The 23,238-nt window shown below is 42.3% G+C and overlaps 1 protein-coding gene across 1 annotated transcript in view; it reads right to left on the bottom strand.

The window, feature by feature from the left end:
- LOC123765359 (uncharacterized) overlaps window positions 1-23,238 on the bottom strand; it is a 68,133-nt gene that overhangs the window by 888 nt on the left and 44,007 nt on the right. Inside the window, exons 3-4 of the mRNA XM_069335329.1 lie at window positions 7,439-8,140; window positions 5,411-5,476 (exon numbers count right to left, since the gene is read on the bottom strand). Coding sequence (XP_069191430.1) covers window positions 5,411-5,476; window positions 7,439-8,140 — 768 coding nt within the window. The remainder of the gene's footprint in view (window positions 1-5,410; window positions 5,477-7,438; window positions 8,141-23,238) is intronic.

Below are 23,238 nucleotides of genomic sequence, written 5' to 3'. Positions count from 1 at the left end.
TGCTATAAATTGCAGAAGTAATACAACTCATAACTGAAAGTCTAGCAATCATAAATTATATTTTATAAATGTTCACAAATAATATAAATTATAAATCACCAAAACGGCGGACCGCACGACCACAGGGCGTCAAAGCTTAAGTTAGAGATAACTGAGACAGCGAGTGGCAACTCGCTCAGCCTAGCTGGCCTTACTTAATAACTTTAACAAAGTCGAGGGAACAAGCCTAAATTTCCACCGGGAAGTAAAACCTGCAGCTGGTGTTGGGGGGGCATCAATTGAAGAATTAAATTGTGATAGGCTAAATGTAAACATTTAGGCCGTAAATGATAAACCACATAACGTAACCAGGAGAAACAACATAATTATGCCGCAAGGTCTACTCGTAATATACAGTAATAATTTACAGAGGAAACTAAACATAAATGCAGGGCCAGAAACTTAAACCAGGAGACAAGGGCCCGCAACTCTGCAACTAGCACATTCTAACTGACTTTACTTAATAACTTAAGGCAAAGCAAAAGTTAAAGAAACATTCTGTAAACACAGCAAAAGTAAACAAGCATGCAACAAGACAAAGCATCCAGAGCGAAAATAAAGTGAGTAGGCTAGTGGTAAATGCGAAGCCAGGGAAGCTGAAGCAAAAGGCATGAGGCCTGTGACACGGCAACTAGCACAACCTAGCTGGCTTAGTTAATAACTCAAATACAATAACCACGGGTTTTATAAGTTAAAGAATCATGCAGCGTGGGTAGTACCTGGACCTTAAACCCACATAAACGTAGCGTGTATAACACAAACACCAATAGTCAAAATGGGCAAACTAATGGATTAACTTAACGACCGTTGCCGAATGTTGAACTGCAAAATCCTGTCATCAGCGGCTGGAGCATCAGAGCTGGGCACCTGCAGCTGGACATCGACAGCTGGAGCATCAACATCTGGAGAAGATAGAAAAATAGCGGCAACTGGCCACCAGGGAAGACCTTAGTGGTAAGTAGAAGTCGAGCTGGAAGACAATTTAGGCTAAAGACTGGAATATAACTGTCATAGAGAATAACGTGAACAATTCATGAAGCTGGGAAAACAAGAATTACAATAAGACTGAGAAGAGTGATAAATTGATGGGGAAGACTGGAGCAAATGCCGAGAAGCATAACATGGAACTGGGACGTTAGCAGCTGTAACATCGTCTGCTGAAACGAGTTGCGGAACTGGGCCGTTAGGCTGGGAGGGCGCCCGCTGCAACAGCTTCGGCCAAGCCGTCAGCTGGCCCATCCTCTGCAGTAACAACACCGGCTGGGACGACGTCGTTGGAAAAAGGCCTAACAATGTAATAAATTATATTATTATGAATAATCGTAAATAAATGGTGTAAATAATAAAATTATAAACCAATTATAAATAAAATTAATTATAAATAATTGCAAAACAAAGTATGCTCAAAATAATGCTGGACTATAACTCGTTAGAGAAACGGGATTAACACATGGAGCCGAAATAAATACAACCAAATACAATAACTGAAAAGGAGTGAAAAAGGGCACAACGTCAGTTGGAACGCTTCAGCTGGAACTTCGGGACCAGCAACTCCCGGGCTACACCGGGCAGACAACACGTCTGGATAAACCAGCGGCCTGGTGGCCGCTGATTTACTACTGGCAGAGAGCAGAGGTTAGTGTTGGACCAGTATCTCCAGCCTCCTTCTACTGGCAGGGGGTTGGTCCTGAACCTGTACCTCCAGCCCCCCCTCAACTGGCAGGGTTTTGGTGCTGGACTTGTAGCTCCAGCCCCTCTCTACTGGCAGGGGATTGGTACTGGACCTGTAGCTCCAACCCCCCCCCCCTCTACTGGCAGGGGGTTGGTGATGGACTTGTAGCTCCAGCCCCCCTCTGCAGGCAGGGGGTTGGTTCTGGACCAGTATCTCCAGCCTTCCTCTACTGCCAGGGGGTTGGTGCTAGACCTGTAGCTTCAGCCCACCCCCCCTCTACTGGCCGGGACGTTAGTGTCATATCTGTAGCCCCAGCCCTCCTCTACTGGCAGGAGGTTGGTTCTGGACCAGTAGCTCTAGCCCCCCTCTACTCGCAGGGGTTGCTGCTGAACCTGTAGCTCCAGCCCAACTCTACTGGCAGGGGGTTGGGGATGGACCTGTTGTTCCAGCCCCCTTCTACTGGCAGGGGTTGCTGCTGGACCTGTTGTTCCAGCCCCCTTCTACTGGCAGGGGGGTAGGTGCTTGACCTGTAGCTCCAACCCTCTTCTACTGGCAGGGGGAGTTGGTGCCTGACCTATAGCTCAAGCCTCTCTACTGGCAGGGGGTTGGTGCTGGACCTGTTGCTCCAGCGCCTCTACTGGCAGGGGGTTGGTGCTAGACCTGTAGCTCCAGCCCCGCCCCCTCTACTGGCAGGGACTTTGGTGTCGGATCTGTAGCCAAAGCCCCCCCTCTACTGGTAGGGGGTTGGTGCTGGACTTGTAGCTCCAACTTCCCTCTACTGGTAGGGGGTTGGTGCTGATCCTGTAGCTCCAGCCCCCTTGCAGGGGGTTGATGCTGGACCTGTAGCTCCAGCCCCCCTCTACTGGCAGGGGGTTGGTGCTGGACCTGTAGCTCCAGCCCCCTCTACTGGCAGGGAGTTGGTGCTGATCCTGTAGCTCCAGCCCCCTTCTACTGGCAAGGGGTTGGTGCTGGACCTGTAGCTCCAGCTCCCCCCCCCCCTCTATTGGCAGGGGGTTGGTGCTGGATCTGTTGCTCCAGCCCCCTCTACAGGCAGGGGGTTGGTGCTGGACCAGTAGCTCCAGCCTTCCTCTACTGGCAGGGGGTTGGTGCTGGACCTGTAGCTCCAGGACCCCCCCCCCCCCTCTTCTGGCAGGGGGGTTGGTGCTGAACCTGTTGCTCCAGCCCATTTTCCCCTTCTACTGGCAGGGGGTTGGGGATGGACCAGTAGCTCCAGTCTTCCTCTACTGGCAGGGAGTTGGTGCTGGACGTGTTTAATCCAGCCCCCCTCTACTGGCAGGGGGTTGGTGTTGGACCTGGTGCTCCAGCCCCCCTCTACTGGCAGGAGGTTGGTGTTGGACCTGTAGCTCCAGCCCCCCTCTACTGGCAGGGGGTTGGTGTTGGACCTGTAGCTCCAGCCCCCCTCTACTGGCAAGGATTTTGTGCTGGACTTGTAGCTCATACCCCCCCCCCCCCTTTGCTGGCAGGGGGTTGGTCCTCGACTTGTAGCTCCAGGCCCCTTAACTGGCAGGGGGTTTGATGCTGGACTTGTAGCTCCAGCTCCCCTCTACTCTCAGGGGGTTGGTGCTGGACCTGTAGGTCCAACCCCCTTCTACTGGAAGGGGGGGGGGTTAGTGTTGGACCAGTGTCTCCAGCCTCCCTCTACTGGCAGGGGGTTGGTGCTGATCCTGTAGCTCCAGCCTCCCCTCTACTGGCAGGGGGGTTGATGCTGGACTTGTAGCTCCAGCCCCCTCTACTAGCAGGGGGTTGGTGCTTGACTTGTAGCTCCAGCTCCTCTCTACTGGCACGGGGTTGGTGCTGGACTTGTAGCTCCAGCTCCTCTCTACTGGCACGGGGTTGATGCTGGACTTGTAGCTCCAGCCCCCTCTACTAGCAGGGGGATGGTGATTGACTTGTAGCTCCAGCTCCTCTATACTGGCACGGGGTTGGTGCTGGACTTGTAGCTCCAGCTCCTCTCTACTGGCACGGGGTTGGTGCTGGATCTGTTGCTCCAGCCCCCCTCTACTGACAGGAGGTTTGTGCGGGACCTGTAGCTCCAGCTCACCCCTCTACTGGCAGGGGGTTGGTGCTGGACTTGTAGCTCCAGCCCCTATCTACTGGCAGGGGGTTGGTACTGGATCTGTAGCTTCAACCCCCTTCTACTGGCATGGGGGGAAGGGTTAGTGTTGGACCAGTAGCTCCAGCCTCCCTCTACTGGCAGGGAGGTTGGTCCTGAACCTGTAGCTCCAGCCCCCCCCCCTCTACCTTCATTCGGTTGATACTGGATTTATAGCTCCAGCGCCACTCTACTGGCAGGGGGTTGGTGCTGGACCTGAAGCTCCAGCTTCCCTCTACTGGCAGGGGATTGGTGCTGGACCTGCAGCTCCATCCCCCCTCTACTGGCAGGGGGTTGGTTCTGAACCTGTAACTCCAGCCCCCCTCTACTGGCAGGGGGGTTGGTGCTGGACCTGTAGCTCCAGGCCACTTTACTAGCAGGAGGTACTAGCAGGAGGTTGGTGCTGGACCTGTAGCTCCAGCCCCCCCCCTCTACTGGCAGGGGGCTGCACCTGAAGCTCCAGCCCCCTATATTGGAAGGGGCTGTTTGCTGGACCTGAAGCTCCAGCTCTCCTCTACTGGCAGGGGGTTGGTGCTGGACCTGTTGCGCTAACCCTCCTCTACTGGCAGAGGGTTGGTGCTGAACCTGCAGCTCCAGCCCCCCCCCTATTGGAAGGGGCTGTGTGCTGGACCTGTAGCTCCATCCTCCCTCTACTGGTAGGGTGGTTAATGCTGGACCTGTAGTTCCAGCCCCCTCTACTGGAAGGGGGGGGGGGAAGGGGTTGGTGCTGGACCTGTAGCTCCAGCCTCCCCTCTACTGGCAAGGGGTTTGTGCTGGACCTTTAGCTACAGCCCCCTTCTACTGGCAGGGGGTTGGTGCTGGACCTGTAGCTTCCCCCCTTTCCCTCTATTGGCAAGGGATTTGTGCTGGACCTGTAGCTCCAGCCCTCCTCTACTGGCAGGGGGTTGGTGCTGGCCCAGTAGCTCCAGGCCACCTCTACTGGCAGTGGGTAGTGCTGGACTTGTAGCAGTAGCCCCCCCCTCCTCTACTGGCAAGGGGTTGGTGTTGGACCAGTAGGTCTATCCCCCTCTACTGGCAGGGGGTTGGTGCTGGAGCAGTAGCTCCAGCCCCCCTCTACTGGCAGGGGGTTGGTGCGGGCATTGTTTAGAAGTTTGTTGGCAGTTTTAAGGCTTCAGTCTCTTCGAACCCATCAGTGGTCTGTTTTGGTTCACTGTCTTCCTGGTTGCTTTCCCGGTAGGTTGGTGGAGTGTCACCCGCTCTCTGTGCCTTTGTGAGGGGGCCAGGATACCGGGTTCAATAGAGGATCACGGGTTCAATCATCGCGCAGGACAGAAATGATTCCCATGTTTCCTTTCACCTGGTGTCTCTGTTCACATACCAGAATATATTTATCCAGGAGTTAGGCAACTATTGTGGATTGTATGTTAAGGAGAGTCAGTAGTTGACCTTGGGGAACTCCAATAAACCTAAGAACAGGCTTCCTCTCTTCAAAATGCAACTCAATATCTTGTGATATAACCTATGAGAGAAAATAAAAAACTTACTGTTAATTGCTTCTCGGGGATCTCTCCAGTGATTTCCTGAACTTTATTCATGATGCTGGAGGCTGAGTCTCCCAGGTGTACGGGGTCAGCTGTGGCACCTGTCTCTGTGGTCATCATCTCCAGGGCCTTCCTGATGGTCTTCTGCACCTGTCATTACCAACGAAAACATTATGTTTGGCAATAAATCCTCTAATCAGATAAATCTCAAAATAAACAATACCCAAATTTGTAACAAATTAGATGGCAAATTTCTTGGCGTTCTCATCGACCACAAGCTGAATTTCCAGGGTCACATTCTAAATATATCAAAAAAAGTTTCAAAAACTGTTGGTATTCTTTCTAAGATCAGATATTATGTACCCCGCCCTGCCCTGGTTACTCTCTATTACTCCCTCATCTATCCATACCTCAACTATGGTATTTGTGCTTGGGGTTCTACTACCCAAAATCATTTACGTCCTCTTATTACCCAACACAAAGCTGCTATTAGGACAATATCCAACTCTGGCCCCAGACATCACTCGGTACCCTTACTCAAATCTCTGAATATGTTAGATATTAAGTCACTGCACATTCTCTCTTGTGTATTATTCATATATAAAACTCTGAACTGTAATGCCAATCCTGACCTCAAAAGCTTCATTGAAGGTTGTAACAGAACCCATGAGCACCACACCAGAAATAAATACAGTTTTGATATTCCTAGAGTACGACTTAATCAAACTAGAAATGCTCTACAAATCAAGGGACTCAGAATGTGGAATGACCTTCCCAACCATGTTAAAGACTGTACCTCTCTCAACCAGTTTAAGATAAAAACTAAACACTACCTAATAAATTCCCTGTAACCTACCTCACTCCTCTATTGTCAACCCATGTTTGTAATTTTTTTTTTTTTAATCAACACTGTTTGTCAACCTATTGTATTTGTGCTGCTTTTTCAGTCATGTTCCCCCTTTTTTTTTATCTTTATTTGTATTTGTTCTCAACACTTTTTATTCTTTATGCTCAATTAGTATTAAGTTCTAGATATTAATGTTTTTCTTGCCCGAAACGCATTGCGTAATAGTGGCTTTAGGCATTGTATGTACTAGCTCTATCTATATATCAATCCACTAATGTAACATCACTTGTATGTATGTATGTACCTTACCTGAATAAACATATTTATTTATTTATTATTTATTAATGGTGGAGGCCGAGTCTCCCAGGTGTACGGGGTCAGCTGTGGCACCTGTCTCTGTGGTCATCATCTCCAGGGCCTTCCTGATGGTCTCCTGCACCTGTCATTACCAACACAAACATTAATGGTGGAGGCTGAGTCTCCCAGGTGTACGGGGTCAGCTGTGGCAACTGTCTCTGTGGTCATCATCTCCAGGGCCTCCCTGATGGTCTCCTGCACCTGTCATTACCAACATAAACATTAATGTGGAACCTGGACTATAATGAAGCATCAGGCTCTGAGTAAAGTAACTGAACTACAATGAAGCATCAGGCTCTGAGTAAAGTAACTGGACAATAATGAACCATCAGGCTCTGAGTAAAGTAACTGAACTACAATGAAGCATCAGGCTCTGAGTAAAGTAACTGGACAATAATGAACCATCAGGCTCTGAGTAAAGTAATTGGACTATAATGAAGCATCAGGCTCTGAGTAAAGTAACTGGACAATAATGAACCATCAGGCTCTGAGTAAAGTAACTGAACTACAATGAAGCATCAGGCTCTGAGTAAAGTAACTGAACTACAATGAAGCATCAGGCTCTGAGTAAAGTAATTGGACTATAATGAAGCATCAGGCTCTGAGTAAAGTAACTGGACTATAATGAAGCATCAGGCACTGAGTAAAGTAACAGGACTACAATGAAGCATCAGACTGAGTAAAGTAATTTGACAATATAAGTAGTGTTTCTCTACACTGACCACAGTTTAGAGAAACACCAAGATGACAGTTGACTTTATTAATAAAAATGTTTCAGGTGTTAGAGCAAAAAGTTTCCTATATATAAAGTCTACTCTCATCTTGATGTGTCTCCATGTCAAAAGTGTTTATATAGAGGCAATACTACACACAGTTGGGTGAGAACAATGTTACCTTCAGCAACGTACCTTCACTGAGGTGTGGACAGTCTTGACATCTGGGAAGAGTTCCTGGCACTTCCTGAGCCAATTTTCTACCTCCATGTTGCATTGGTCAACTTCATTGATGGTCATGAATACTTCCTGGGCTGTGTTGACTGTGTCGAGGCTCCCCAACATGGCCTGCAGCTGAGTCTTCCCTTCCTCTCCTTGTGTTGTCATATCCACCACATTGGTATCCTCCAGTTCCAAGAGCTTCATTGCTGACTTGTTCTGCTCTACCAGAGCATAGAGTCTGTCCTGGAGCTGGAGATGGTGAGTCTTCCAGTCCCCCAGCTGCCCCCGGTACTCCCCCAGCTGGGACAGTACCTCTTCACAGCTAGTAATGAGGCTGCTGATGATGCTCTTCTGCTCCTGCACCATGGAATGTAACTTCTTGCTGATTCCTCTTGCAGGAGCTTTAATGGGTTTTGCTGGTAACGTTTTCTCTGGTACAACCTCGATACCTTTTAGTTTTCTGATAAGGGCCTCCATACCATAATTAATTGTAAACTGAGTAGCAGCTGTGGCAGCATGCTGGGCACGGCAGCTGGGGCAGGTCAGCTGCCCATTCTTGATAGCATTGTTAATACACTGGGAACAGAATGTGTGTCCGCAAGGCAGTGTGCGAGGCCGTAGCTGATTGTCATCATAATTGTTAAAACACACTGAACATTCCTCTGGGTTGTTATCCTATGGAAAAAAATATTTGGTTAAGCTAGAAGAATTTACAACAAAAAGTAATATTACGGTACTGTAATGTATTTACCGATACAAATTACATAATATTTACATAATTTCTTTGTACAGAGGAGCCTCGGTATTTGCAATGCTCATAATTCGCACTTTTCGGTATTCAGACGCTGTGTTCATGTTCGGTATTCGTCTGTTTGCTCGGCATTCAGATGTAAACACGCGTCCCTGATGCATCAGTTTCACCATAGCTGTTGTTCAGTGCACAACCTACTACACTTTTCTCTTGGATATTTTTTATATTATTATTGTAAATAAGTCACCATGACACCTATGAAAGTTTGTAATATGAGCCTAGCAAAAAGAAAAATGGTTAGAATCATGATACAGATGAAGAAAGAACTCACAGCTATATATGAGAGTGGTAAACGAGTGTCAGCTTTTGTTACAGAGTTTGGTATGCCTAAATCTAGTTCTCTATTAAAATAAATGTATGCAAAATGAGAGAAAGTGAAAACCTTTTCTTGAAATTATCACCTTGACAAACTGTGTTACAAATCTGTTGAATGACAGTGCTATGGCTAACTTTAAAAACATTTTAATGCACAGGCAAAAACAATCATCCTTGGACAAGTTACTAATAAGGAAAGCATTCAGTGAGTGTAATGAGGGAAACAGAAAAGAGAAAGAACATCAGAAGCACAACTTCCAGAAGTTTTAATGTTAGGGAACTCCCCTGCCAAAGAACATCTCTCTTCCTCTGCCTCACTAGTTTCCACATATGCCATCAACTCTCCGAAGTACAGGTAAAGTGTAGTGTGTTAGCATTTATTCCATTTTTTTTTTTTTTGAGATATATACAAGAGTTGTTACATTCTTGTACAGCCACTATAGTACGTGTAGCGTTTCGGGCACGTCCTTAATCCTATGGTCCCTGGAATACGATCCCCTGCCGCGAAGAATCGTTAAATTACACAATTAATTAAATTACATTATAGTTACACAATATTTAATTATTGTGTAACTATACAGTATTTATTTTTGTGGTTTGGAACTGATTAATCCAATATACATTATTCCTTACTAGCTGTACTTGGCCACGCATTGTTGTGGCTCAGCAACGCATGTGCGTTGTTGAGCCACAGCAACCTTCCCCTGTCTCCCAGTCCTCCCCACCATTCTCCAGTCCCCTCATCCTCCCAACCATTCCTGCCCATACATCATTGTTAGTAGCTCTGAGATTTTATGCAAGTGGAAGTTTCCAAAGTGTTATTGGAGATTCAACTGGTCTCAGTCAATCGAGTGTATCAAGAATAATAACTGGAGTGACGGAAGCTCTCTACAGAAAAGGACTAGCAGAAATAAAAATGCCAACAGAGATGAATGAAATTATACAAACTAAGTTAAAATTTAATAATATAAGTAGGTTTCCCAATGTAATTGGAGCAATCGATTGTACCCATGTCCCCATTAAAGCTCCAAAAGTTGAAGAAAACATATATGTAAATAGAAAACAATATCACTCTTTGAACATTCAAGTTGTGTCAAATCCTGATAATGTAATCATGGATTTCTGTGCAAGATACCCTGGAAGCACTCATGATGCTTTCATATGGGCTAACAGCAGACTCCATATCAGATTTGAAGCAGGAGAATTTGGCATTGCCTATTTGCTAGGTAAGATATGCATTTTAAATATGACCTTCATTTATAGTACAGTAGGTTGCCTATTTGTTATTTATCGAGTCACAACAAATACACTATACAGTCTATAAATAAAAGTTGTTTAATACTGAATGGTAACAGCTTATTGTATTATGAATAGTATAAAGAAATTTATTCATGTTGATTTTATATTAAAGAAATGACAATGTGTTTTAGCCCTGATATGGAGAATGAAAGTGAGAATTTTGAATGGAAATCAGCAGAAATGTGTTTAAATATACATCATGTGTCATGGGTGTACCAGAGATTACAAGTGGATGATTAAGTTAAATATGGAAGGAAGTGGATTACATTTTGGTTGTTTTGATATGTCAGTTATATGCCTCTGAACATTAAATGAGAATGATGTATGTAATGCAAGAGGTAATCATATGACAGAGGAAGGTAACCAACCACTTCAGATGCTAGAATCAAATAGTGTATGAAAGAAAGTGTGGGTTTAGGATCAGTGAGTGATTTTTAAAGATGTATGCACATTTTATAAATTAAATATCTATGCAGGTGACAGTGGCTATCCCTTGCAACACAACTTACTTACACCCTTCACAAACCCTGAAAACCCTCCAGAAGAGCTGTATAACAGGAGCCATGCAAGAACAAGAGTGGTAATCGAGAAAACTTTTGGCGTGTTAAAATCTCGGTTTAGGTGTCTCCACAGTTCTGGTGGTAGTCTTCAATATGAAACAGATAAATGTGCAAAGATTTCAGTTGCATTTATGTTATTGCACAATTATTGCATTGAGCAAAGAATACCTCTTGAAGAGATCATTGATGGTGACTTTATAATGAATGAAAATGTTGAAGGTGGAGCACATGAGAATGGGCACACACAAAGAAGGGAAGTAGTAAGGAATAATTTCTCATAAATTTTTATTTCAAATCATACTTATATAACAAAGTAAAACATGTAATTGAAAACACTACATAATGGAACTTTTGTATAAAAATACAAGTACAGTAACTCAAGAATTTATCAATAAGGGAAATCAAAAACATTTATAATTTGATTCATAGATTTATTTGTAAGTTATCCTATCAATTTTTACCTATTAAATTCAATAGCACATACTGTATATGTAAGTGAAACAGAAATATACAAACAAACTGTTACAAACATGTACCTGCTGATTTGGAAATATTATTTATGCTGCTATACTTTATATGGAAAGTCAGATACCTGAGGAGAAATATATGCATCTGACAAAAGACCAAAAATTTGTGTGAAAAATATATCAATAAATATTTATTCATAGACACTAAGAAATGTGGTACATAATATGGCTGGGTAAATTTTTGGTTTGTAAATAACTACTAGTGTTTGTTAGCCAATGCTGTGTACACACAGCATTGGCCTTAAAATTGAATTATTTTAATTATAAAATAAAGTTGCTTTCAATACAGTACAGTGTATAATATACCTTACATGTAAGGGAAAAATTAAATATAATTTTGTTTAAATGATATACACAAAACAATGATATAGGCCATCAATATGTTGCCCTTAGACCAATTTGAGGTGAAACATATATTAGGGATGTGATAAAATAATTATATCTTTGCCATTAATCTTTTTGCCAATAAAAATGTTTCTTATTCTGGTGTTTTTTTTCATATTGTCACTACTTTGAACTCTCAACAATTAAACCTAGCAATTGATAAACATTCTTTAATACAAAAAACATGTAAATATTTTCACCAAACATCAGTTGACTATATGAGGTAGATTGGTTATTAAATTACACTATATACTATGCAAGTCATAGCCAAATTAATGATATGAATAATTGTTACATTTTAATGTTTCAATATTGTTCTTATTTAAAATTGTTATTACAAAATATTATAATTTCTTATCCTATTTTTAGAGAGTATAATTAGAAAGATTTAAATAAATTTCATAGTGCCTGATTATTTTTCATACATTCTACCAACTCCCATATACCTTTGGATATATCCTTGAGGGATTTGTTTAAGTCCTGTACTTCTTTAACCACCTTCTTGAAAGACTTGTTTCCTACATCTACTGCTTTTGCAACCTCCTTTAGGGACTTGTTCCCTTCATGTACTTCTGCAGCCACGTCCTTTAAGGCTGCTGGCACTTTGTGTACAACATCTATAAGATTTTCATGCAGCATTAACACTTGTTGTGTTGTATTATGTTCTGCAGTCATTTATTTTTTTCTTGTATGCGTACTAGAGACTGTACTAGAGATTTAACTCACCAGTTTTTCTCATTTCCCGGGCATTTTCTGCCAATTTTTTCTTGACTGAAGATTTAAGATCCTGAAATTTCTTGCGAACATCGGCTTGTTGTCTTGAGCAGAGACCAACACCACTTACAGCAACAGCTACTTGGCTCCAGGCACAGTGTTTATCATGGTGTCGGAAAATCCGACACCATTTAATATATCATACAGATAATAGCTGTATTACCAACAAGTTACCCATAGAAAACGTAACTTGTAGTGGAATTACCGTCTATAGAAAACGGGATATCATCACCACATACTATTATATTCTTTACCTATTATGGTGGGAATTATTCTTAAATACATTAGTCTTTGGACTTTACCATCATAAAAACATCTTATATAAATTAACTTAATTATCAATATTAAAGTAGAGTAAATGTGACCCTTCTATCACTTTCTGAAATCTGGACAATGTAAGCCAGGCGTCAGGGAGGAAGGAGGGCAGCCATTGTTGTGTCACCTCCGAGACGTGTGGAGCAAATTTGGCTCCTATCATATCTGGACAATGTCGGCCAGGCGTCAGTAGTATGGAGTGTTAGACATTGCCATTGTTTATACAAGACCAGAGGCTCACACGGGAGCAAATTCGGCTCCTGTTAAATTTACTTGGACGTAGTGTTATGGAAACCAGAAGTGTACCATTATCAACACGCTGTCTACAAATCAAGTTAAGTGTTCTTTCCGAAACCCGTTTATCTTTCATTTATGGCCATTAATGTCATTATATAGGGTGACCCGGTTAGAGCACGTGGAAGCCTCAAACTAAAGGTAATTAAGCCAGGTCTTTATTGTTCCATGTATAGTATTTTCTCTGATATAGCTTGTCATATATAGGTACCTGGCTTCACAGCTAGCGCCCTTTTAACAGGTCAAGACGAGGAAGACTTTGTGCACCAGTTACTGGGTGATGGAAGCTACCTCAAAGAGGATAATTTGGTGTCTACACCCTAGTTATACCTGGTGGACTAACCTGCTGTACTATAAGATAAGGAACCTTTTCAATGTATGTAGTTAATACTGTAGTTTGATTGGCTGCATATATATTCAATTAACATAAACCCCCCCTAATGTGTAGAGGATCGATTTGTGAGATTATGAGATTATTGCAGAAATACAGTCCACTTATCATTATACAAATTGCTATCAAAGTATATAAATTAACGTAAATATAAATTCTATATAAATTCATATAAATTAAATAAATATAAATCTCACAGGTCGGTTCCCACATTATTTGGACCTTCGGAACCGGAATATTCGGTCCTATGAACCCACATTTGGTCATCATAGTACCGGATGAACCAGTTAACCAGTGGATTCATTAAATATACTAGTGCAGTGTTATTTAAACAAAGGCCAGCCAGTCAAAGACGGAAGCGTAGCCTCGAGGGAGTTCACGAGCCCCGCTCAGTTCAGATCAGCCTTAGTCAGCGGTTTCATGCACACCCACAGATTTGGTGGAGTGTTATTCTGTGAAATGACAGCGCTAATATAGAAGCCAGCCAAATTAGTGGCTGTGTCCTCGCAAGATTGTTCACGGATTTCGTGGTGTTACATTTCGCGAGAGATTATCTTCGAATTTTGTGGAGTTTATTTCGCGAGGTCACTAATAATATTTAATACTTCTAGATAATATTAGAAGTTTCATAGAGGCTAATTAAGAGGCTATTATCAATAATTGTGTATATTATTTCTCCAAAATAGATAATTATTTGATATATATTGCACTAGTGATCACAGTATAATATTTACTAATTGCCAACCCACAACAGGGTAGGATATTAACCATTGACTAGTTGAACTATTATCGTTCATCCTAGTCCCATTATTACCATAGTCAGTTGTACTATATTGATCAACCTAACACCATTAATGAATGGTCCAGACCCTATTTTGGGTGTAATTTTTATCAACTCGAGTTGAGTTGTATATATAATAATTTACTTATGATCATTACACCTTTGAGTGATTAATTAGTGTCTCTACCATCCTAGGGTGATATAGAAGAGCTAACCTAAAGGTACTTCCAGTGACACTGGTTTATCACTCAAATCATTAGTGTGTATGATTGTATATATATAATGTGTATTAATTTTAAGTGCTAACCTCTAGTAGAGGTAGGATTATTGCTTAGTGAGTGCAGAATTTTACCCTAGGCTACCATCAGTACTTGTTCAGCATTATGAGCAGCCCAAGTACAAGTCCCACAAGGCTTCACCAACGAGCCAGTATGGATAATGCAGGGAGAATGAAAAGAACCCTTGCAGGTCTTAAAGGCCACTTAACAAGACAGATCAAGAAATGTGAAGATTTGTCACAACAATCTCAAGTTGATTATGCTGACCTGGAAAGCTATTATCAAGCAGCTGCAGGTAAATTTGAGCAAATCAAATGTCAAATAGCAACATATGTGGCTGAACTTGCCAACACCAATTTATCAGAAACAGAAATAGACGACATTATGGTTGATCTTGCGAATTATGAAGATCACACTCAGGCCACGTTACAGCCTTATGTCAAATTAATTGCCCAGAACAAGGCAACAGCAACAACAACAACAGTTGCATCTAATACGAGTCAAGCAGAAGCTCGACTCCCTCCAATTAATTTACCCACTTTCTCAGGAAAAGATGAGGAAGATTGGGACGAATTTTGGAACAAATTCGTTGACCTTGTAGACTCAAAACAATCTTTACCAAAGAGTAGTAAATTCTCTTATTTGCAAGGTCAATTATCAGGTGAGGCTAAAACAGTAGTATCCCATCTGAGATTAACTAATGACGGCTATGATCTGGCAGTAAAACTCCTCAAGGATAATTATGCTGATCCAGAAGTAAGAACATCACATTTAGTTCATGAGCTGTTGCATTTACCCCCACCGGAGGCTTCAGCTGATTCACTCCAAGTCTTCAAGCTGGAGGTAGAATCATTGATCAATGCCCTCAGCCTGACAGCAGATACAAACGGGGCTGAGTGGGTCTTGAAAATAATTGTCCAGGAGAAAATACCTAGGGACATATTGAGACAAATGAGTGCTCATTACAATAAAAGCATCTTATCCATGAATGAAATATCTGAAGGTTTAAAGTCAGTAGTTCATCAATTACGAACACATGACAAATTAAAACCACCAAGTAAACCCTCAGAAACCAATAATAGTAAACCACAGAGTACCAAAGGTACTCCAAATCAATCTAGACAATATAATTCAACACCAAAGTGGAACAGTGGCAGTGTGGGCGTATATGCAGTGGGACCCTCCAAGCCTATAGTTACTGTGTCACCCAAGAACGTGACACCAAAGGGTACTGGAAGCTATGGAACATGTTTGTTCTGCAATGAGAAACATTCAATGTACCACTGCCCTAATTTTCCTGATAGTGACGCCCGTGTTGAGCGACTCAAAGATTTGCAACATTGCACGAGGTGCCTCAGGAAACATAACATCAACGACTGTGATACCCAATTACAAACCTTTAATAGGTGTAACAAAGGTCAGCACCATGCAGCATTGTGCAGAGACACCAAAACAACGTCTCCAAACCCCAAGGTGGAAGATAGCATTCCCACCTCAGTACAGTACTGCAAGGTGCAACAAACAAAGAGTGTCCAATCGGCAAAGTCTAAAGGTAATACGACTTTGCCTACTGCCCAAATTACCATCCTGAATAAGAGGGCCAAGGTCCATACCCGTGGGTTGTTTGACCAAGGATCCCAGAGAACATTTGTCACTAAACAGTTGGCAGATGAACTACAATTAAGGCCTGTAGCCCAGACGTCATTCAACATCTCAGGGTTTGTAACAGATGCAGGACCTCAAGTCTACCAGGTGGTACAACCATCAGTACGCTTAGGCAGGTACGTCTGTCGAGTACAAGCCATTGTGGTGGACAAAATACCAGTAGACCTACAAGTTCAAGGTCTGAGAGCAACAGCCAAATTCCTGAGAAATAGAGGAATAAAATTGGCAGATAATATTAAGTCTGATCACCTCACTGACTTCGGTCTCCTTGTAGGGACAGACTATTGTCATCGATTCATCGGTAGCCCTACTAAATATCAGGGTATAACCATGTTAAACTCTGCAGGAGGTAAATTACTCTCAGGTCCAGTATCAAGCCTGAGGAGACCTATGCCTGCAGATAAACAATACCAGTAGAAATCTAAATTTGTCAGCTGATTATATTTCTCCAGTAGCATTATACTAAGGAGATTACAGCTGACTATACCAACAGAGGTTGATGTTAGTATCATCATTTAAAGCTGAAGATGAGTTCATGAGGCCTCAGTGGCAAATCAGTGAACAGTAGCCTAAAACAGCTACAAGTCACTGCGACCAATGTCACTGAACCCACTGCAGTCTCAGAACCATACTTTACTTTAATGATGAGCTATTCAATCTTCTGAATCAATTAACTAAATTAAACCCTAATAAATCTGATGACTGATTTGATACATTTATTATTTAATCAAGATGTATTTCATGGGCCTTAGTGTTTATATATCAGTGACCAGTTACCTGAAGAAACTTCAAGTTATATCTAATGTCACTGATCTCACTGCAGTCCCTGAATCATACTTGACTGTAGTACTTGATCACATCCAGTCTTCTGGGTTAAATAATATGTGATTAGGCTTGAATATTAGCCTTTCAAGAATTGACAGGGAAATGAAATTGCATTAGACTTCTAACCCCTGCAACTCTAGTACGGGACATCCGTCCTGTACGAACAGACGCACAAATGTGTGATTACTAACTACTAACATCAAATTAATCAAATAATTCGAAGGAGGAGTATCGGTGTTCGTCTGTTCTAAATAGGACTTCGACCCGTGAGCAGCCCCCTGGGGAATTATGTCGGAAAATCCGACACCATTTAATATATCATACAGATAATAGCTGTATTACCAACAAGTTACCCATAAAAAACGTAACTTGTAGTGGAATTACCGTCTATAGAAAACGGGATATCATCACCACATACTATTATATTCTCCACCTATTATGGTGGGAATTATTCTTAAATACATTAGTCTTTGGACTTTACCATCATAAAAACATCTTATATAAATTAACTTAATTATCAATATTAAAGTAGAGTAAATGTGACCCTTCTATCACTTTCTGAAATCTGGACAATGTAAGCCAGGCGTCAGGGAGGAAGGAGGGCAGCCATTGTTGTGTCACCTCCGAGACGTGTGGAGCAAATTTGGCTCCTATCATATCTGGACAATGTCGGCCAGGCGTCAGTAGTATGGAGTGTTAGACATTGCCATTGTTTATACAAGACCAGAGGCTCACACGGGAGCAAATTCGGCTCCTGTTAAATTTACTTGGACGTAGTGTTATGGAAACCAGAAGTGTACCATTATCAACACGCTGTCTACAAATCAAGTTAAGTGTTCTTTCCGAAACCCGTTTATCTTTCATTTATGGCCATTAATGTCATTATATAGGGTGAACCGGTTAGAGCACGTGGAAGCCTCAAACTAAAGGTAATTAAGCCAGGTCTTTATTGTTCCATGTATATTATTTTCTCTGATATAGCTTGTCATATATAGGTACCTGGCTTCACAGCTAGCGCCCTTTTAACAGGTCAAGACGAGGAAGACTTTGTGCACCAGTTACTGGATGATGGAAGCTACCTCAAAGAGGATAATTTGGTGTCTACACCCTAGTTATACCTGGTGGACTAACCTGCTGTACTATAAGATAAGGAACCTTTTCAATGTATGTAGTTAATACTGTAGTTTGATTGGCTGCATATATATTCAATTAACATAAACCCCCCCTAATGTGTAGAGGATCGATTTGTGAGATTATGAGATTATTGCAGAAATACAGTCCACTTATCATTATACAAATTGCTATCAAAGTATATAAATTAACGTAAATATAAATTCTATATAAATTCATATAAATTAAATAAATATAAATCTCACAGGTCGGTTCCCACACATGGGTAGTGACTTGTCTTGATAGCTTCCCAAAAATTATGCTTTCTCTCTTCTTAACCTCATCAACGAGAACTGTCAGCTCCTCTTCACTGAAGTTTGCTTTCCTTTTTATCCCAGACATTTTCTTTGTCATATTTATTTATGAATACTAAGAGGATGTAGTATGTTTTTTTGGGTTCTTGATGGTAGGTGTAGTTTGCGTGAAGTTTCTATTCTCTCGATGACTGCACGAGTACAAATGTTGGGAGACGCGTTAATGTTGAGAATGACTAGGTTTCAAAAGTGTTTGATGTCTTGTACTGTAGATAAAGTGAATAAACAAAAACAGAGGCGTGTTAGAGGGAGACGCCACACTGTAGGACGGGGTGGTTTTGTGCTGGCGTCAGCTAATCCTTGGTGCTGCGGCCAGACACTTGTCTTCTGTGTTTGCCTGTTGGTTGCGCCAACTATGAATGTGGCACAGGTCAAATGTGGCCACTTTAATTGTTGGTCACTGGAGATATTTAGCCAGTGCTTTGATTATTGGATAATTTTCATGTAACGAGATGTCACCTAGTAATATACACGATGGTAAAGGTTATTTTAAGTGCGCTATTTTTTTTTTTTTTATTTACTCTGGCACTACGATGTAGAAAACAGTGAAGGAGATAGTGTTTGATTGTTTCAGGCACATGACTGGATGCACAGATCATTTCTTCTTCTTGATAGTAGGTAGAGTTTGCAACAGATGATTTTTCTGACAACAATACCACGAGGAACCACAATGTTTACATAACACAGCTGATATTGCATTAGCGTGATTGGTCAGGTTAGAAATGTAACAGTCACTCTGATTGGCCAAACGAAACACAGTAGTGACCTCTGTCGGCACGTAAGTGAACAAGACCCAAAACCCAAATATCTTCCTAAGTGGACCTTATTGAATCGCACCTAAGTATCTTCTTAGGGCGCACTTAGAAACCTTCGTAGCAAACCCACTTACGAAGAAATACACAGAGCTTCCTGAATCTAGGTCCAGGCCGCGGGCCGTACCGTATTAATCCCATACGGCTGTGGCTCGAGGCGCATGGTGTAGTCGGGGGTGGGGGTGGGTTGTGTCGGGAGAGAGGGGAGCTTTGGGAGGGACCACCTGGGGGGATAAGGGGGATGTGGAGTGGCCTATACACTACAGTACAGGAATTACCATTAATTTTAGAACAATTCATCATAGCCAAAAACAAAAGAAATACTAGAATACTAAATATTTTTTCCAGTGTTCTGACATCAATTTTCGTGTTACGTCTTTCATTTTGGTATCAAATTGTGCGCAATCTAAAGGCGCATATTTTAAAACTAATCCCATCATAATAAAACAATAAATAAACTTTAACAAATATTTTAACTTTTGGACACTTTTTAACGCTCAATCACGACAAAATTATTTATATCTTTCCAGTGTTCTGACATCAATTTTCATGTGACGTCTTTCATTTTGGCATCAAATTCTGTGCAATCTAAAGGCGCTCATTTTGAAACCACACCCAGATTGATCAGTTAAAATTGTAATTTTTAACAAATATTTTAATGGATGATTTCAGACCGCGTCATCCGAGACGGCCCAGGAGAAAAACGGATGTCACTGGAAAGCGACATCGGAGTGCGAAAGTGATAATTATTAATACACTCACCAACACTGGTTAGTGACAACTGTTATGAGCCACCAGTCCCTCATAATATCCACCCCACCCAGTATGAGAGTTATAGTATTCCATACTTATACCCTGTTTGGACTGCCTTATAACCCATTAATATGCAATACAACATGTGTAGTTAGGTAGGTAGTACTGAATTTATAAGTGTTTCAGGCTCTCCAGACAACAGTATTAACAAAAACTCCATGATTTGCTCATCATCAGCTCTACTGAACTGCCTGAAGAACAAGAAGGTCAAAATTGTTCAAGTGTAGCCCATCAACTGATTACATCAGAGATAAACTTTAATGATACTATTAAATCTATCAGAATAGATACAAACAATCACCACAGCACCAGACAGATGCTCACTAAACTAGCTTATTCCAATGATAAGTAAGACGTCATTCAATCAGCTACAAATATAAAACCAATCTTTATATTAATGAGTGCCTTACCAAGCAGCGTTGATCCTCCTCTACAGACAGCATCATATTATATTAATGAGTGTCTTACCAAGCAGCGTTGATCCTCCTCCACAGACAGCATCATATTATATTAATGAGTGCCTTACCAAGCAGCGTTGATCCTCCTCTACAGACAGCATCATATTATATTAATGAGTGCCTTACCAAGCAGCGTTGATCCTCCTCCACAGACAGCATCATATTATATTAATGAGTGCCTTACCAAGCAGCGTTGATCCTCCTCTACAGACAGCATCATATTATATTAATGAGTGCCTTACCAAGCAGCGTTGATCCTCCTCTACAGACTGCATCATATTATATTAATGAGTGCCTTACCAAGCAGCGTTGATCCTCCTCCACAGACAGCATCATATTATATTAATGAGTGCCTTACCAAGCAGCGTTGATCCTCCTCTACAGACAGCATCATATTATATTAATGAGTGCCTTACCAAGCAGCGTTGATCCTCCTCTACAGACAGCATCATATTATATTAATGAGTGCCTTACCAAGCAGCGTTGAGCCTCCTCTACAGACAGCATCATATTCACAAACAAAACCTAAATCTTATCAAGCAGTGCTACACCAGGAATAGAACGATCATTGGTAAGAAAGAACAGGCAAAAGACATGAAATAAAAATTGTCCAACAATTACTGGCTTTCTTTGTTGATTGTGACAGAACTGGAAGTCAGCGAACTTCCAATGTTATTGTTGAGAGTAACACATGAGTGACCAAGCCTTACTGAGAGTAACACATGAGTGACCAAGCCTTACTGAGAGTAACACATGAGTGACCAAGCCTTACTGAGAGTAACACATGAGTGACCAAGCCTTACTGAGAGTAACACATGAGTGACCAAGCCTTACTGAGAGTAACACATGAGTGACCAAGCCTTACTGAGAGTAACACATGAGTGACCAAGCCTTACTGAGAGTAACACATCAGTGACCAAGTCTTACTGAGAGTAACACATGAGTGACTAAGCCTTACTGAGAGTAACACATCAGTGACCAAGCCTTACTGAGAGTAACACATGAGTGACCAAGCCTTACTGAGAGTAACACATGAGTGACCAAGCCTTACTGAGAGTAACACATGAGTGACCAAGCCTTACTGAGAGTAACACATGAGTGACCAAGCCTTACTGAGAGTAACACATGAGTGACCAAGCCTTACTGAGAGTAACACATGCGTGACCAAGCCTTACTGAGAGTAACACATCAGTGACCAAGCCTTACTGAGAGTAACACATGAGTGACCAAGCCTTACCAAGCCATATGCCCTAACCATATTTAAATTTTGATTTATAATTGTATACAAGTTACTAAATATTTCTTTATTATATTATTGGCTTCAATTATATGTAATTTACCCTCTTATAACTTTTACTACAAAGACTTAAATTTTATAGAATATATAATTCTTTTAATGCTTAATTTATCTAGTTATCAGGTTATTCCCTCTCCGCTGATAGAATTAAGGTCGAGCCAGAACACGGAGCAGCAGCTGGACCGGGAAAGAAAGGTATTAGGACCCCCACCTCAACAAGTCCTACCGGAAAGCGTCCACCGCGATAGCCTCGTAGGCAAGGGGGAACAGCGCCACAGATAATGGGAGATGCCGAGATCGCGTCGACGCGAAGAGGTCCACCTCTGGGCGCCAGAATGTCCGACAAAGAAAGTGGAAGGAGCTGGTATCGACTGTCCACTCCGTGGATAGAGGAATGATACGTGGCGTGGTGAGCGCTGGTCACTAAGCCCCAGTCAAGAGACGAGGCGTCCGTGAACACATCGAACAAGGAAAGGGGAAGGCGCCATCCACCAAACCCCGAAAACCCCAAGAGGAAGCCAGAGACACAGCAACCGACATAAGGACCCCAGGGGACTAACCCAGTGGTCGCAAGAGCGGTGAAAGGGGCTGTCCTGAGGAAACTAGAACATCCTCCGAAGCCAAACCCTGCCCAGCGGGTAAACTATCATGGCAAATTTCAGGTTCCCGCACAACTGCACCAGCAACCGCCGAGTGACCCGGGTCCCCCCCCTCCCTTATAAACCATTAAAAACGGTTTTTAAGTCTTGTCTCCCCCTTAACAACTGTACTGTGCAATGCACTTTGATGCTCTTGACGGGTGGTGCGCAATGAGCCTTGAGGATCTCGACGGATGGTGCACAATGCGCCTCAGGGATCTCGTAGGTATATATCATACGATGGAGGGGCATTTTTTCTGCACAATTACAAATGCATTTATATTATTTTTTCTGGCTAATCCTATGTATATTGAACACATATACCATATTCTGGCAGTTGAACATCCGTACTGTTCCAAGACACTGTGTTACATGCATAACAAATGTGTCCACAAACATTTTTCATATTTACAATATTTCATGTTCAATTATGTACATTTATAACATATTTACACACTGTACACTATCACACACTATATACATCCCCTATCAATACACTTGGAACTCCACGAGTGTGATAATCAGTGAAGCAGTCAACGGGGCATAGGGGAAGTTTGCACTCAAAGCACCAGGTGCAGATGCATCTTCACTTGTGTACCCTACGTTGTGTGTTCTTGCAAACTTCGCAAGCACGTTTACCCTTGTCCCGTTAGCCTGTGCCTGGCATATAACCGAGCTTGAGTACAGCAAGGTGCTCATTACTCCTGAGTCTGTCAGGAACTGCGTGAGGCATTGTTGCTGGCACCCCACATGTGGCAACACAGCCCTTCACCCATACTTTACGAGAGGTTGGGACACTAGAGCAACACTGAATGTACGTAATGGGGGTCTCTTGCCTTATTTCACGAGATACATGTTGAAACAGTTGAGCACTGCAACGTCAATGAGGGAAAAAGAAATTCATCGTCAACTTCACATAATTGTGACGCACTTGACGGCACCAAGCATCATGTCACATTTATCAACTAGCCGCATGTTTATGTTGTAGTCAATGACACAATCAGGTTTATATATTGGGAACCGTGTTGCAAAGTGCACTTTGCCACTGTCCA

This window comes from Procambarus clarkii, chromosome 33 (genome assembly GCF_040958095.1).
Source record: "Procambarus clarkii isolate CNS0578487 chromosome 33, FALCON_Pclarkii_2.0, whole genome shotgun sequence".
Taxonomy (NCBI): domain Eukaryota; kingdom Metazoa; phylum Arthropoda; class Malacostraca; order Decapoda; family Cambaridae; genus Procambarus; species Procambarus clarkii.
The sequence above is the reverse complement of the archived record's forward strand: the minus strand, read 5'-3'. Positions and strand labels throughout refer to the sequence as shown.